This window comes from Vipera berus (assembly GCF_964194415.1).
Source record: "Vipera berus genome assembly, chromosome: Z".
In the NCBI taxonomy this organism is placed as follows: Eukaryota; Metazoa; Chordata; class Lepidosauria; order Squamata; family Viperidae; genus Vipera; species Vipera berus.
In genome coordinates this window covers 26430452-26446009 of record NC_138205.1, presented here as the reverse complement: position 1 = coordinate 26446009, position 15558 = coordinate 26430452, and the positions used below count along the sequence as shown (strand labels likewise).

The following is a 15558-nucleotide window of genomic DNA, read 5'->3' as shown; positions in this document are numbered from 1 at the left end:
GAATCACCTCATGATTTTTCTCACCTCTTGTAGGACAAGCCATATGTCTAAATAAATATTGTTTTAATAGTATCTGTGTATATATGTCTGTCTGTGTTGTTCTGTGTTATTTCCAAGACTTGGAAGAGGGTCAAAATCCTCTCTGATAACACCAAACAAAAAGGCCTTATTTAACAATGTATGGTTTGTCTGGAGAAAGTATGAAATGAAATTTTTGTATGTGAAATTGTTTATGCAAGCAGTCAGAATGGAAGTGAATGAGTTAATTTGCTGATATGTATATGTGAGTGTGTTAGCCCTCAAACCTACCTACCACCCCCCACCCCATCCCAGGCTGTGAAAGGAACGGTAAACTGCAGATTTTATTGTTGTAAAAGCCATGGATGATGTGTCCAACCTGCAGTAAACAAGCAACTGCAATCCCTATGGGTGTCAATCCCAGGGGATTGGAGCCTTGCCAAATTTGGCAAATGGATGTCACACAACATGCACCATTTGCCCCATGTATGTATTTGCATGTTTCAATTGACACCTTCTCAGGATTCATCATGGCCACCCCCCAAAGGGGTGAAGCCACTAAACATGTAATTAATCATTGTATTCGGACCTTTGCAGTGCTGGGATGTCCAAAAGAACTCAAAACAGATAATGGCCCTGCCTATAGCAGTCAAGCCATGGCAGAATTTTGTCATCATTGGCAAATAATACACAAATTCGGAATTCCATATAATAGCCAAGGCCAAGCCTTGGTGGAAAGGGCTAACCAAACCTTGAAACATGTTTTAGATCGTTATAAAAATCAGAACGGGGGAAAACGAAGCCCCAACCTCCCAGCAGTGCAAGAAACTCTTAACCTTTGCCTCTACACTCTGAACTTTTCAAACTTGACTGGCCATCCCTTAACCACAGCTGCAGAGCAGCATTTTTCATCTCCAGTTGCAGATCAGCCTAAACCCAAAGTGTGGTATCGCCAACTTCCAGACGTAACTTGGAAAGACCCTGCAGACCTTCTCACTTGGGGAAGAGGCTACGCAGCTGTTCAACTGCCAGACAAAGTGCTGTGGATCCCCGGTCGCCACGTTCGTCCGTATCATGCCTCCACAAACACAACTGCAGAACCCATTAAAGATGACAGCATGGTTTGTGACTTTTTTTCAGCTTTAACACCACTGACTGATGCCACTAAAACACAATTCCATCTGAAAGCTTACCCCAGACGTCAAAGTTTTGCCGCCTACTCAGCCTGCAGTATTTCATTGTGCCTCCACTTCACCAGCTATCCCATCCCGTTCTTTACAGTGACTCACACCTTTGACATTGCTTCCAGTCAAAAATGACTCTTTTCACACTGTTTTTGCCCCATCGCATGGACCCAGAAGGAACAACCTGTTGTTAACAACGAGTCTACCATCATCATCCATGTCGCCACTAATACTCAGACTGAGGGACTATGTGAACTCTGTAGCTCATGTTCCTGTCCAAACTTGAAATGGTTTCAACTTTCAGGAATTACTTGGCTCCTGGTTTCCCAAATTACCTGGTTTACCAGCTATTGTAGCTTTAATTGGTATGATTGTATTAGGATGCATTATTTTACCTTGTGTCTTGCCTATTTTTATCAGAAGTATTACTAACAGTATTTCTTTGGTAGCTGAACAGAGAGCTGTTAAACAAATTGATTCCTTATGGCACAGTAAGTATCAATCCCTTCCCCAGGAGGATTCAGAAGAGCCTAATGCTCAATTTGAACTAGAGACTCCTTTGTCTCCCAAAGAGGTAAATAAATATGTCTTTTGCCTCTTGACTCTCCCGAGGGTGCGTCTCTAAAGAACCCATCCCTCCTCAACATATTCCATAAATATGTTGCCTAAACCTTTGTCACTTGCTTTAAAATCTAGTCTTCCCAGCATTATACTTGGTATCAAGGAATGTTTAACTTCTCTCCCTGGCTGACCACCCTTTTCTCAGCCATAGTTGGTCCTTTAATTTTGTTATTACTTGCATGTGCAATTGGCCCATGTGTTATGGGTAAACTTTTAGATTTTCTACAACGAAGGCTGAGCAGCATTAGCGATGACATTCTGTTGATGAAACACACTGTTGACAGTGAATATAAACATCCTCTTTTAGAATTTACCTCTGACTCAGAGACTGATGAACCCTCACACCAACACTCTTTGAAAGGAACACTGGCGCCGGCACAGGAGGTATCGAAGGATTTCTCTTTTTCCCGCGTAAGTGTCCTAGAAGAGAAAGTTCTGGACTACATTGAGGGGCCTTCTCAGTAATTGGCCTTAAAAAACAGAAAAGGAGGAGTTGTAGTTATCCTAGACTCCCAAAGACTTTTTGCCTTCTATATTGAAAATTGTAAAGTTCTGCATTCCTGTCTTTAGTGATAAACCTCTGTCTCTTCCATTTACAATTGTATACAACAAATACCTCTGCCTCCTCCACTTACAATTGTATACAACAAGACTTGTCTCCTGTAATTGCCCTTGCCTCAAGATATGGCTTCCTGTCTCCTGTAATTGTCCTTGCCTCAAGTTATGCCTTCCTGTGATAATCCTTGTCTTCTCTGTTAGCATTTGTATACGATAAGTTATGCTTTATTGCTTCCTTGTCTTCTCTGTTAGCATTTGTATACGATAAGTTATGCTTTATTGCTTCCTTGTCTTCTCTGTTAGCATTTGTATACGATAGGTTATGCTTTATTGCTTCCTGTGATGACCTTTGCCCTCTCCATTAGCAGTTGTATGCAATGAGCTATGTTTTCTTATGACCTTCCATATGTTAATTCCTTATGTGTGTACTTCCCCCTCCCTGGTGAAACTGCTCAATAAAAGAGTGCTGTGCAAAGCTGTTCCGGGGGCAACACCATCCACCCCGGGCACTCTGTGCTCTCTCACCTTGAACAAACTTGTGTTGGTGCCTCAGTTTGTCCTAGGATTCTGTTCCTGCGCTATCGCAGTTCCCAAGTGTGACCGTCGGAACGTCTGGCACACTGGGTCGGTGGCAAAGGGCAAATCCTTCCATGTTCAAGGTGTTCACCCTTGCGAGGGTCGCTCTAAATTCTCACCCCTGTTACGGGGCTCTAAGAGTTGAGGCCGGAACCCTGATCGGTCGTTCGACGCGATACTGTGGTAAAGAAAAAGCAAGAGAACAAACTTTTAGGACATACTGATTTCATGGTAATAACTCTTTAGCATAAAGCTAATGGCCATCAGAGAGTCTAAGTAGAACACTAAAAAAATTCTTTTTTTTTAATATTTACTAATCCTTGAGGTATTATTTTTAAATTAAACTATTTATTTACTTATTTAAGGAATATAATGTTTCTCACTAGGGTCACATCAAATTAATTGGAGCCATTATCAAGAAGTGTAAGAAGAAATTTCATTAGAGTGGCACATATATCTACTGTACAAAGTTTGCCAACATACTTTTTTATTATAAAACTAGCATTTTTATCACAATTACCTGAATCCATTCACCTAGCAACTCTGTAAGGCAACTTGTTGCTAATTCTTTTAGAAGTTTTCTCAAATCATCCTCTGCCTAAATATTTCTTATTATGTCCAATGCATTGTAGTGTTCCTACTGCTTCTTCTAAACAATGTGTAGTAAAAACACTCATCCATTTATCAGGATATGTGCTGTCCAGTAACATGAAATTCGGCTCCAAAGATTACTCCACTGAGCATGGCCATTGGTAGAAATTATGGGAATTAAACTCCACATATCCATTTCAAACCATGTTTGTTTGTTTAATTCTTGTTATTGTATTGTTAACATAAGTACAACAACATACACCCGCAGAGGGTTTCACATGTTGTCAAGTATGGCATATAATTAAAATGAATAGAGAGATTGACATGCACATGTTTTAAAATTATTTTTTATGAACTTTAATTTGGTATATTGTATTGTGAAATAATAAGAAATGGTAAAATCAAATTTGGGAAAACATTATTTAAGATGATTCACAGAATTTTAAAGACTGAATTAGTGACTAAATTTTCACTATAGTTCATTACTTTTATACTTTTATAATTAGACCCTGCTAACCTAAGTCTTTCCTTATACTTAGAGCAGGCATGTCAAACTCACAACGTCACATGACATCACGTGATTTATCATGACTTTTTCCCCATTGCCGGCAATGGGGTGAGCACGGTTTCAGTATGATGCATCTGGCCCGCGGGTCAGCAGTTTGTCATGCCTGGCTTAGAGGAAACTCTCCTGTGGCCTGCTTTTTTTTGAGTTTTATGTGCTGCAGAAGACCAGGTTCTAAAACCTAACAGAGAAGTCTGCATGTTATCAGCAATTAGTCAAGTCTCAGCAGAACTCTTTACTCTTTGTGAGTTTTGTTTTTGTTTTCCTCCTTTCACCTCCCTCCCCCAAACCTTCATTTCCATGAGGTCAATAATGTTTTAGAAGCATTTTTTACCCTCTTGGGACCATTCTTGTTATTTTGCACTTAGTATAGCTTCATATCACTGTGAACAAAAGGAGGATGCAACAGAGGTGAACTAAAAGATAGCCTGCCAAGATTTAGTAAAACATTGTCTGTTTCTTTTGAAATGTCACATCCTGGAAAACTAAGGATAAGGATAAAGATAAGTTAGTTAATTAGTTAAACATAACTGGACAGTGGAACTACATTTGAAAACAAGAACCGTAAGTATTCTTCTTATATTTGTTTTTATTTCATTATTACTATTTCCTGTAAGCAGAAATAATACTTGGAAAACATTTCTTGTTATTTAAGTATTTAAGCTCAGAATTTTTAAAATAGCAAAATTTACAATGAAATTAATAATTTTCATGTTTCTTAATTGTTAATATTTTATTAGCATATTTTTGTATATTATATATTATTAATGTTAATATCTTACTAGCATATATTGCAATAGGAATACTTCCCCGCACCCGCTCGCTTTAAATCCAACACATATGCAATTTGTAAATAATCTGGTCCATGAATTCCATTTGGGGGAAATATTTCCAAACAAAGAAATCAATGTAGTCCTGACTAACAGTTTGTCATAACTTTAGTTGGTCTTATCTGAATGTTCTACATTTTTTGTGTGGAATCTATGCAATTTTTGCTATAATTCATGAAAAGTGAATATATGTACAAAAATAGTTTCACAAAATTCAACAAGTTCTGACTTTATACAAAACTGATAGATAATTCAGTATGCTTATATGGTCCATATGCTTCCAGATAATTAATGCCTGATATCTTATTAATAGATGCAGCTTGAAAAATCTTCAGAATGGCAGAATACATCAAGGATAAAAGAGTTCATCCTTCTTGGATTTGGAAACACTAAAAACTTTAATCCTCTCCTCTTCATATTATTTCTAATAATTTAAAATGTAACATTATCTGGGAACCTTCTCATAATTACATTGGTTGTGCTGGAAAAGCATCTCCACACCCCTATGTACTTCTTCCTTGCTAATCTTTCCTATTTGGAGATATGCTACACCTCAGTTATAATACCTAAAATGCTGGCCACTTTTCTTTCTGGAAAGAAAACAATTTCTCTTTGGGGCTGTATTTTACAGATGCATTTCTTTTGCACTCTGGGAGCTACAGAGTGTTACCTCTTGGCAGCAATGTCATATGATCGTTATTTAGCCATATGTAGACCCTTGCATTATGTCCTTATTATGAACAACAAAACATGTATCTTGCTAGTTACTATATCTTGGATAAATGGTTCATTTCTTATCACAATTTTAACATCCTTGCTGACACAACTCACATTCTGTAGTCAATATATAATTGACCATTTCTTTTGTGATTTCACACCCCTGGTAAGACTTTCTTGCAGTGACACTTGGATGATTGAAAGTGTTGCTTTGATAACATCATCTGTAGGACTTCTATCTACATTTTTCATAACTGTTTCATCCTATGCACTTATTATTAGAGCAATTCTGAAAATACCATCTGTGGATGGGAGAAAAAAGGCATTTTCCACTTGTTCTTCCCATCTGACTGTAGTTTCTATTTTTTATGGATCCTTAATGTTTGTTTACATTTTGCCAACCAATGGAAAATTTGAAGATATGAAAAAGGGCTTTTCTTTTGTATATACTGTTCTTACCCCCATTGTCAATCCCTTCATTTACACTCTACGAAATAAAGACATAAAAGAAATCCTTAGAAAAGAATTCTTCAAATATGGGAAATTTTCTGAATTTCATTGATATCAAGAGATACAGTTTGAAAACATTTCCATTGTACATATTTAATGATTCTATTTAAAATGATTTCTAGAAACAATTTTCCCCTTAGGCATAAATATATTAATTTATTTACTATTGGATAAATAAATATTCAGTAAATTTCTATTCAATCCAGTTGTACCTCTTTTGGTTCCTTTGGTTCATGGGATATTGCTTTTTAACAATAACATTTTTGCAATTTGTCACCTGTTAATTTCAAACCACTGCATTATGAAGTATTAATGAGTAACAGGTTCAACCTTCATTGATTATATATCACAGAAAACTGCATCTATTGTACTTGATATCATAGTAATACTAGTCTCTTTATCACATTATTGGGTATTTAAGGAGACTATCATTTCTTCCCTGTGGGTTTTTCCTTTCTTTCTTTCTTTTGCTCTTAAAGCTTTAGAATTGGATTCTAATGTGTTTTAAGAAAATTCTGCTAGATTGAGATGTGACAGCAATGATTTGCCAGTTTTCAGTCCAAGGTGCTGACTAACAAAGACCTACTTTGAATAATTTACCTCTTTCTGGCCTCTCTTAATTTTCAACTGACAGCTGCTTTCCTTTCTATAAAAAGAACATAATGAGTGGAACAATTGAGAGAAGGAAAAAAGTAGCAATCAAAATTCAATAAAAACACGGTTACGGTTTATCTTTTTTCCATGTATTATTTTATTTTTATTATTTTTCATCTGTTGAATTAGACAAGTGATATTTAAGAGCTGTTGAGAAGTTTGTGGAGGTAAACCTGGAGCACATGGACCTGCAATCACAGGCTGTTACTTTTGATATGTGGCACAACCCTGGAACAGCAATATGATAAAAATGATAATTCAAGTGCAGATGACAAAGAGCTGGAGGCAGTGGTGGGATTCCAATATGCGTTCTCTGTGTGGATGCCACTTCTAGAAGTCCATTCTGGGTGTGGGCAACAAAAAAATAGCTACTGGTTCTGCCAAAGTGCTGCAAACGGGCTGAATTCCACCACTGCTGGAGGGTAGCAAACACCTTAGATACCAACAAGGGGTCCCTGACAAGCTATAATAATAGCCCAAACCCAAAAAGATTAACTTCAACAGGGACAAATGAAGAGTTTTTACACAGGTAAGAAGATAATAAAATCCAAGAGTGCAGGTTCATGATAAAGAACCACATTACACAGCATTGCATGTGAAAAGGACCTGGGTACTTTAGTGCTTTGTAAGCTGAATATGAGCCAATGATGAGTCACAGCTGCAAAAATAAACAAACAAACAAACAAACAAACAAACAAACAAGAAAGCCATTTGAATTTGCATTGACAAAAATAGAGTATCATGATCAAGAGCTGTTAATTAGGACTTCCGGGTGGCAAGGGACTTCCGGGTGGCAAGGCTCCGTCGATGGTGGTTATTTCTGACCGTCAGCCCCATTGTTCTGTTTGAATCGCAAAAACAGCAACAATCAGCTGTTTTGCAGTTTGGGAATCCTCCCTTTGGGAGAAGAGGGGAGGGTGTGCATTCAGGTAGAGGTAGAGCTCTCCTAGACCCCCAGAATTATTAATCTGGGGGTCGAAGGGTGAGAGCTCCCTTGGAGCCTGAATTAGATCCAGACTCGGGGACTCCTCTGTTTTAAGGTTTTAAAACAGAGCAGGACGCTGCAACCATCCCTGCACTCAATATTGTACTTTGGATTACTTGGACACAGGCAGAGCTGAGCAGGAGAATATTGAAATAGCAAGTATATGATCTTTAACTCCAGTTTAACTTAAAAGAAGGGGAGGAAGATACTGCCGGATTAAATTTTCTGGAGAAAGTGGGAAGAATAAAAAAAATGAGGAAAATAATATAAAAGATCAAGGAGGAAGACATAAAGTGGATTTTTAAACTTGTAAAAGACTTTGTTAAAACATTTGAAGTTGGTTTAAAAGAGATTTAAAAGATTTGGATATTTAACAGCTAAGCAACAAAGTTGCAACTTGGGCAGAAAAGTGAAAGTGAGAAAATAAAGTTAATTGGGTGTTAAAATGGCTTCCAAACCACCTAGATTTACTGTTTCTAAAAGTGCGGGGGCATCACCAGTTCAACAATCTGGACTTCAGACATTGATCCCACCCCCTGCAGCACCTACACCCACATTAACACTAAAAGATTGAAAAGATGGTCTAAAACTTCAATCTGAACAAATATCTGAGCAAATGGCAGAGCTCATTAATGAGAAAAATAAGGAAATACGAGAGGATATTTTGCTGGCATTTCAGGGACTGACAGTTTGTATTGAGAGTCTGGATGAATGTGTGGAAGAAGTTAAGCAAAGCAATTTGATATTGGAGGCTAAAATATGTGAAGCTGAGAATAAAATGGATAAAATTGATGATGAGGTGGTAATGATACAATATAGAGACGTGGAGTTTGCCTTGAGGATAAGAGGTCTGAAAGAAAATCCACAAGAAAATTTGGAAGAGATACTGGCAAAAGCTGTGGTGCCTATTTTGGGTTGGCGTGCTGAAGATTTTATATTGGAAATAGATAAAATATTTCGTGTCAACTTCTGGATTGCTAGGCAAAGAAAATTACCAAGAGATGTGGTTGTTTATTTTACAAAGAGAACAATTAGAAATATGATTATTCAAGCCTTTTATAATAACAGATTTAAAGTGGCTGATCAAGAGGTCTTAATTTTGAAAGAAATTCCACCAAGAATTTTAAGAAAAAGGAAAGAGTTTGTTTTTCTGACAGATGAATTAAAAAAACAACAGATCCAGTTTAGATGGGAGATACCTACTGGGATAGTGGTGAATTATGCTGGTACAAGATAGCATCTTAATACAGTTCTGAAGGCACAAGACTTTTATTGTAACATATTGAAAGCAGACCCACTGCCATCCCCAGAATTTAAAAGAGGGAAGGAAGAAGGAGTTCGACAGATACAATCGGAAGGTATTCAGTGAGGTGAAGAAACCACCTCGCTGATTCCAAAAGAAGTACAGCAAACTCTGGAAATTGTGCAGCCCTTGGCCCCATTAGAAGAATCAAAGGCTCAAAGAATGACACGGGCTGCAACCAGATAAAAGGAACAACAACAACAGCAATAGAAACAGTATCCTACAATTACAACTCAAGAATCTAATAGTGAAGCAGTGGGAGGAGTGAGACCAAAGAAGCAGATGCTTTTGGATCTGCAAGATACGCTTCGAAAGCTTCAAGTCACAAAAGATGGCGACAAAGTTTCTAATATGGAATGTTAATGGTTTAAACTCACCGCAAAAGAGAAAGAAAATATTTCAGTATTTGAAACAATCTAAAAATGATGTTATATGTTTGCAGAAAACGCATATCTGTGTATCTGATTAAAAATGTTTGATAAATTCCAGACTGGGTATACAATTTATAGCATCTGCTCCAGAAAAGAAAAATGGTGTAGTTATTTATGTGAAGAAGACTTTAACAGCTAACCTAATTGAAGCAGACAAACAAGGAAGATATATTATAATTGAACTTTTAATAGAAGGGAAGAAAATACTTTTAATCGGATTATATGCACCTAATCAACAACAAGGAGAATTTTACAAACTTCTACATAATAAAATAATTGAATGGGATTATAAATCGTGTATTTTAATGGGAGATTGGAATGGAGTGCTGGACACACAGAAAAATAAAAAGGACCTTTTAAAAGTACTCCAAATCATGCTAGATTACCTAAATCATTTTTCTATATGAAAGATGATTTGGAACTGAGAGATGTTTGGAGAGAATGAAATGTGGAAGAAAGGGATTTTACTTTTTTTTCTGATAGACATCAATCTTTTTCCAGGATTGACTTTGTATTAACTACTAATGATTTTTTTCTAGGGTTAAGAAGATTAAGATATGTCCAAGAACTTTATCAGATCACAGTCCAGTATGGATGGAATTGGACCAGGGGAAGGGAGATAGGAGATCCTGGAGATTAAATGAAAATTTGTTTAGATATGAGGAAAATGTGGAAGAATGTAAAAAAAACAAATGATTTTTTTACTATAAATATGCATAAGGGTACTCCAATTGAAATGGTCTGGGACGCAAGTAAAGCTTATATGAGAGGAGTTTTAATATATTTGAATAATAAACATAGACGTAGATTGGAATATAAGTGTAAGGAGCTAGAGGAGGAAATAAAGATGAAAGAGAGGGCTTTTATTTTGAACCCATCTAACAAGAGGGTGAAAGAAGCAATTAATTTGTTAAGAGAGCAGTTTAACATGCTGATGGCAGATCAAGTGGCAACTAATTTACGATATGCTAAACATAATACCTTCTACAATGCTAATAAACCAGATAGGTGGCTAGCTTATCTGTTAAGGAAAAAACAAAAATCACGTAATATAGATAAGATAGAATGTAAGAGTAAAGAGGTGTTTTAGCAAAATCTTATTAAAAAGGCTTTTGTTGAATTTTATTCCAAATTACCCCTTCATGGATTACTGCCTTGTCGTGGCGAAGGGGCTTGCGTAATTCAATGAAGCTATGAGCTATGCCGTGCAGGGCCACCCAAGACGGACAGGTCATAGCAGAGAGTTCTGACAAAACGTGATCCACTGGAGAAGGAAATGGCAACCCACTCCAGTATCTTTGCCATGAAAACCCTATGGACAGTACCAAAAGGCAAAACGATATGACGCTGGAAGATGAGCCCCTCGGGTTGGAAGGTGTCCAATATGCTACTGAGGAAGAGCAGAGGGCTAGTACTAGTAGCGCCAGAAAGAATGAAGCGACTGGGCCAAAGCCGAAAGGACGCTCAGCTGTGGATATGTCTGGTGGTGAAAGGAAAGTCCGATGCTGTAAAGATTTTTTCTCCATAGGAACCTGGAATGTAAGATCCATGAATCAAGGCAAGCTGGACGTGGTCAAACAAGAGATGACAAGACTGAACATCGACATCTTAGGTATCAGCGAACTAAAATGGACAGGAATGGGTGAATTTAATTCAGATGACCATCAGGTATACTACTGCGGGCAAGAATCCCTCAGAAGAAATGGAGTAGCCTTCATAGTCAATAAAAGAGTAAGAAAAGCAATACTGGGATACAATCCTCAAAATGACAGAATGATCTCAGTTCGAATCCAAGGCAAACCATTCAATATCACAGTAGTCCAAGTCTATGCCCCAACCACCGGTGCTGAAGAGGATGAAATTGACCGGTTCTATGAAGCCCTACAGCACCTTATAGAACTAACACCAAAAAATGATGTCCTTATCATCATGGGGGATTGGAATGCTAAAGTAGGAAGCCAAAAGATAACTGGAATAACAGGCAAGTTTGGCCTTGGAGTACAAAATGAAGCAGGGCACAGGCTGATAGAATTTTGTCAAGAGAATACGATGGTCATAGCAAACACTCTTTTCCAACAACCCAAGAGACGGCTCTACACATGGACATCACCAGACAGTCAACACAGAAATCAGATTGACTATATGCTCTGCAGCCAAAGATGGAGAAGCTCTATACAGTCAGTAAAAACAAGACCAGGAGCTGACTGTGGCTCAGACCATGAGCTTCTTGTTGCAAAGTTTAGGCTTAAACTGAAGAAAGTAGGGAAAAGCACTAGGCCAGTCAGGTATGAATTAAATCATATCCCTGTTGAATATACAGTAGAGGTGACAAATAGATTTAAGGAATTAGATCTGATAGACAGGGTGCCTGAAGAACTATGGACAGAGGTTCGCAACATTGTACAAGAGGTAGCAACCAAAACCATCCCAAAGAAAAAGAAATGCAAGAAAACAAAATGGCTGTCTGAGGAAGCTTTGCAAATAGCTGAAGAAAGGAGGGAAGCAAAAGGCAAGGGAGAAAAAGAAAGATACGCCCAATTGAAAGCAGAATTCCAGAGAATAGCTAGAAGAGATAAGAATGCCTTCTTAAATGAACAGTGCAAAGAAATAGAAGAAAACAATAGAATAGGGAGGACCAGAGATCTTTTCAAGAAAATTGGAGAGATGAAGGGAACATTCAATGCAAAAATGGGCATGATAAAGGACCAAAATGGCAGGGACCTAACAGAGGCAGAAGAGATTAAGAAGAGATGGCAAAATTACACAGAAGAACTATACAAGAATGAGCTTAACGTCCCTGATAATCACAATGAGGTGGTCACTGACCTCGAGCCAGACATCCTAGAATGTGAAGTGAAGTGGGCCTTAGAAAAGCTGAGCAACAAGAAAGCTAGTGGAGGTGACAGTATTCCAGCTGAGCTATTCAAAATCTTAAAAGACGATGCAGTAAAAGTGCTACACTCAATTTGTCAGCAAATTTGGAAAACTCAACAGTGGCCACAGGATTGGAAAAGATCAGTTTACATTCCAATTCCAAAGAAAGGCAGTGCCAAAGAATGTTCAAACTATCGCACCATTGCACTCATTTCTCATGCTAGTAAAGTTATGCTTAAAATCCTACAAGCTAGACTTCAGCAGTATGTGGATCGAGAACTACCAGAAGTACAGGCAGGATTTCGAAGAGGCAGAGGAACTAGAGATCAAATTGCCAACATATGCTGGATCATGGAGAAAGCTAGAGAGTTCCAGAAAAACATCTACTTCTGCTTCATTGACTATGCTAAAGCCTTTGATTGTGTGGATCATAACAAACTGTGGCAAGTTCTTAAAGAGATGGGAGTACCAGAACATCTTATTTGTCTCTTGAGAAACCTATATTCGGGCGAAGAAGCAACAGTGAGAACTGGACACGGAAACACTGATTGGTTCAAAATTGGGAAAGGAGTCCGGCAAGGCTGTATACTGTCGCCTTGCCTATTTAACTTATAAGCAGAGCACATCATGAGAAAGGCAGGGCTAGATGAATCAAAAGTTGGAATTAAGATTGCCGGAAGAAATATCAACAACCTAAGATATGCAGATGATACCACTCTAATGGCAGAAAGTGAAGAGGAACTGAAGAGTCTCTTGTTGAGAGTGAAGAAGGAGAGTGCAAAAGTTGGGTTGAAACTAAACATTAAGAAAACCAAGATCATGGCATCCGGCCCTCTCAATTCCTGGCAAATAGATGGGGAAGAAATGGAGGTAGTGACAGATTTTATTTTCCTGGGCTCCAAGATCACTGCAGATGGGGACTGTAGTCAAGAAATTAAAAGACACTTGCTCCTCGGGAGGAAAGCCATGGCAAATCTAGACAGCACACTAAAAAGCAGAGACATCACCCTGTCAACAAAAGTGCGTATAGTCAAGGCTATGGTCTTCCCAGTTGCAATGTATGGCAGTGAAAGTTGGACCATAAGAAAGGCTGAGCGCCAAAGAATTGAGGCCTTTGAACTATGGTGCTGGAGAAGACTCCTGTGAGTCCCTTGGACTGCAAGGCGATCAAACTGGTCAGTCCTAGAGGAGATCAACCCTGACTGCTCTTTAGAAGGCCAGATCCTGAAGCTAAAACTCAAATACTTTGGCCACCTAATGAGGAGGAAGGACTCACTGGAGAAGAGCCTAATGCTTGGAAAGATTGAGGGCAATAGAAGAAGGGGACAACAGAGAATGAGGTGGCTGGATGGAGTTACTGAAGCAGTAGGCGTGAGCTTAAATGGACTCCAGAAGATGGTAGAGGACAGGAAAGCCTGGAGGAACATTGTCCATAGGGTCGCGATGGGTCGGACACGACTTCGCAACTAACAACAACAACAATTCCAAATTATATGCTAGGGATATAATCCAAGGTTTAGATACAGATAGGTATTTACAAGAAGTGAATATCCCTATACTTACACAAGAACAAAGGGAAGGGATGAATCAACTGATAACTGCTGAAGAAATTATTTTAGCAATTAAATATCTAAAAGTGGATAAGGCACCTGTAACAGATGGTTTGACAGCCATTTATTATAAAAACTTACAATTAGAGTTGGTGGAACCTTTAAAAGAATTATTTAGAACAATTCAATCTGGGGGAGAAGTGCCTCCATCATGGAAAACAGCATTTATAGCATTGATTCCAAAGGAAGATCAAGATCTTACCCAATCTAAAAATTACAGACCAATATTGAGGGAATGTTATTAGGACCCTTACATCAGGCATCCACTCCCATCCAGTATCTTGTTTTGGATCTCCAAAAGTGCCTGTTGAAACCTTGAAGAAGCCTGTGAAGTGGAATGAAAAAGAACTGAAGAGAAATAAAATCCTACTATATTTGAATGAGCTAAGTATTAAAACTATTAAAATATAAAATTGGTTTATTTGATCAACGTTGCATACATTTACCTGCAAAGGTCTGACAACATTTTACAGACTTTCTTCTGATGACAGGTTGAAAAAAAACATTTTATAGTTTTTCACATTATACATTATATTTATTGTAAATATTTTCTCCAAATGGAATTAATGGACTAGAAGATTAATTATAAATTGCATATGGTTCATACAATTAAAAAAAAACATAATTGAAAATTATTTGTTTCATTGAAAATATTATTTTTCTAAAAAAAATGTCTTAACATTTCCAGGTTTTGCTGGAAATATTAAGAAAAAAAGTAGATAGAGATGAGTGAGAAGATAAAAAGAGCCATTTATTCCCTGCTTGCTCCTTTCTCTTACCTCCTCTAAATTTTCATTTCCACCAGGCAAATTATCTTCTGGAAATATTTTTTTTTCCTCTTGGGACTATTGTGATTATTTTATCCTTAGTGTAGGTTCATACCATTGAGAACAAAAGAAGGCTACAACTGAGTTGAATGATGATATTTACTACCAATAGCTAATAAAACAATGTCTGTTTCTTTTAAATGGCACATTCTTGGGAGAATTATTTCTTATGACAACTGGAACATTAGAACTTTAGCTTTTAAATCAAGAATCATAGGTATTCTCCTTATGTATCTTTTTTTTTTAAAAAAAATCAGTATTATTATATTTTTACCTTTTCGATCAACAGAAATAAACTAGAAAGGTATTTTTTTATTATTTCAAGATTTAAGCTCAGAAAGTTTTTAAATGTAATATTTTCAATGAAATGCATAATTTTCAATTATGGTGTTTAACTGCACGACACAAGTGCAATTTGTAAATAACTGAGTATATTAATTCCATTTGCAGGAAATATTTACAATAAAAGAAATCAACATAGTCCTGGCTATCAGTTCTTCATAATTTCTGTGGGCCTTAAGTGAATGTGACTTGATGTGGAGGAAGCTCTATGTTTTTTCTGGAATTAAATGCAAATTTTGCTGCATCCCGTGGAAAATGAATATATATTTAAATGTTTCTTTTCATGCATTACAGTAAGTTATATAGGAACCTACATGCACCATAAATTACAAAATCAGCAACATTTGACATTTTGCTAATAG

The 15558-nt window shown here is 37.3% G+C and overlaps 1 protein-coding gene across 1 annotated transcript; it reads left to right on the top strand.

Moving 5' to 3' along the window:
- Positions 1-5388: 5388 nt before the first annotated feature.
- LOC308678845 (olfactory receptor 6E1-like) lies at positions 5389-6222 on the top strand (the record flags this gene model as incomplete). Its single annotated transcript, XM_081346076.1, has 1 exon — positions 5389-6222. A coding segment is annotated over one exon (834 nt), but the record flags the coding sequence as incomplete, so codon positions are not given.
- Positions 6223-15558: the final 9336 nt, after the last annotated feature.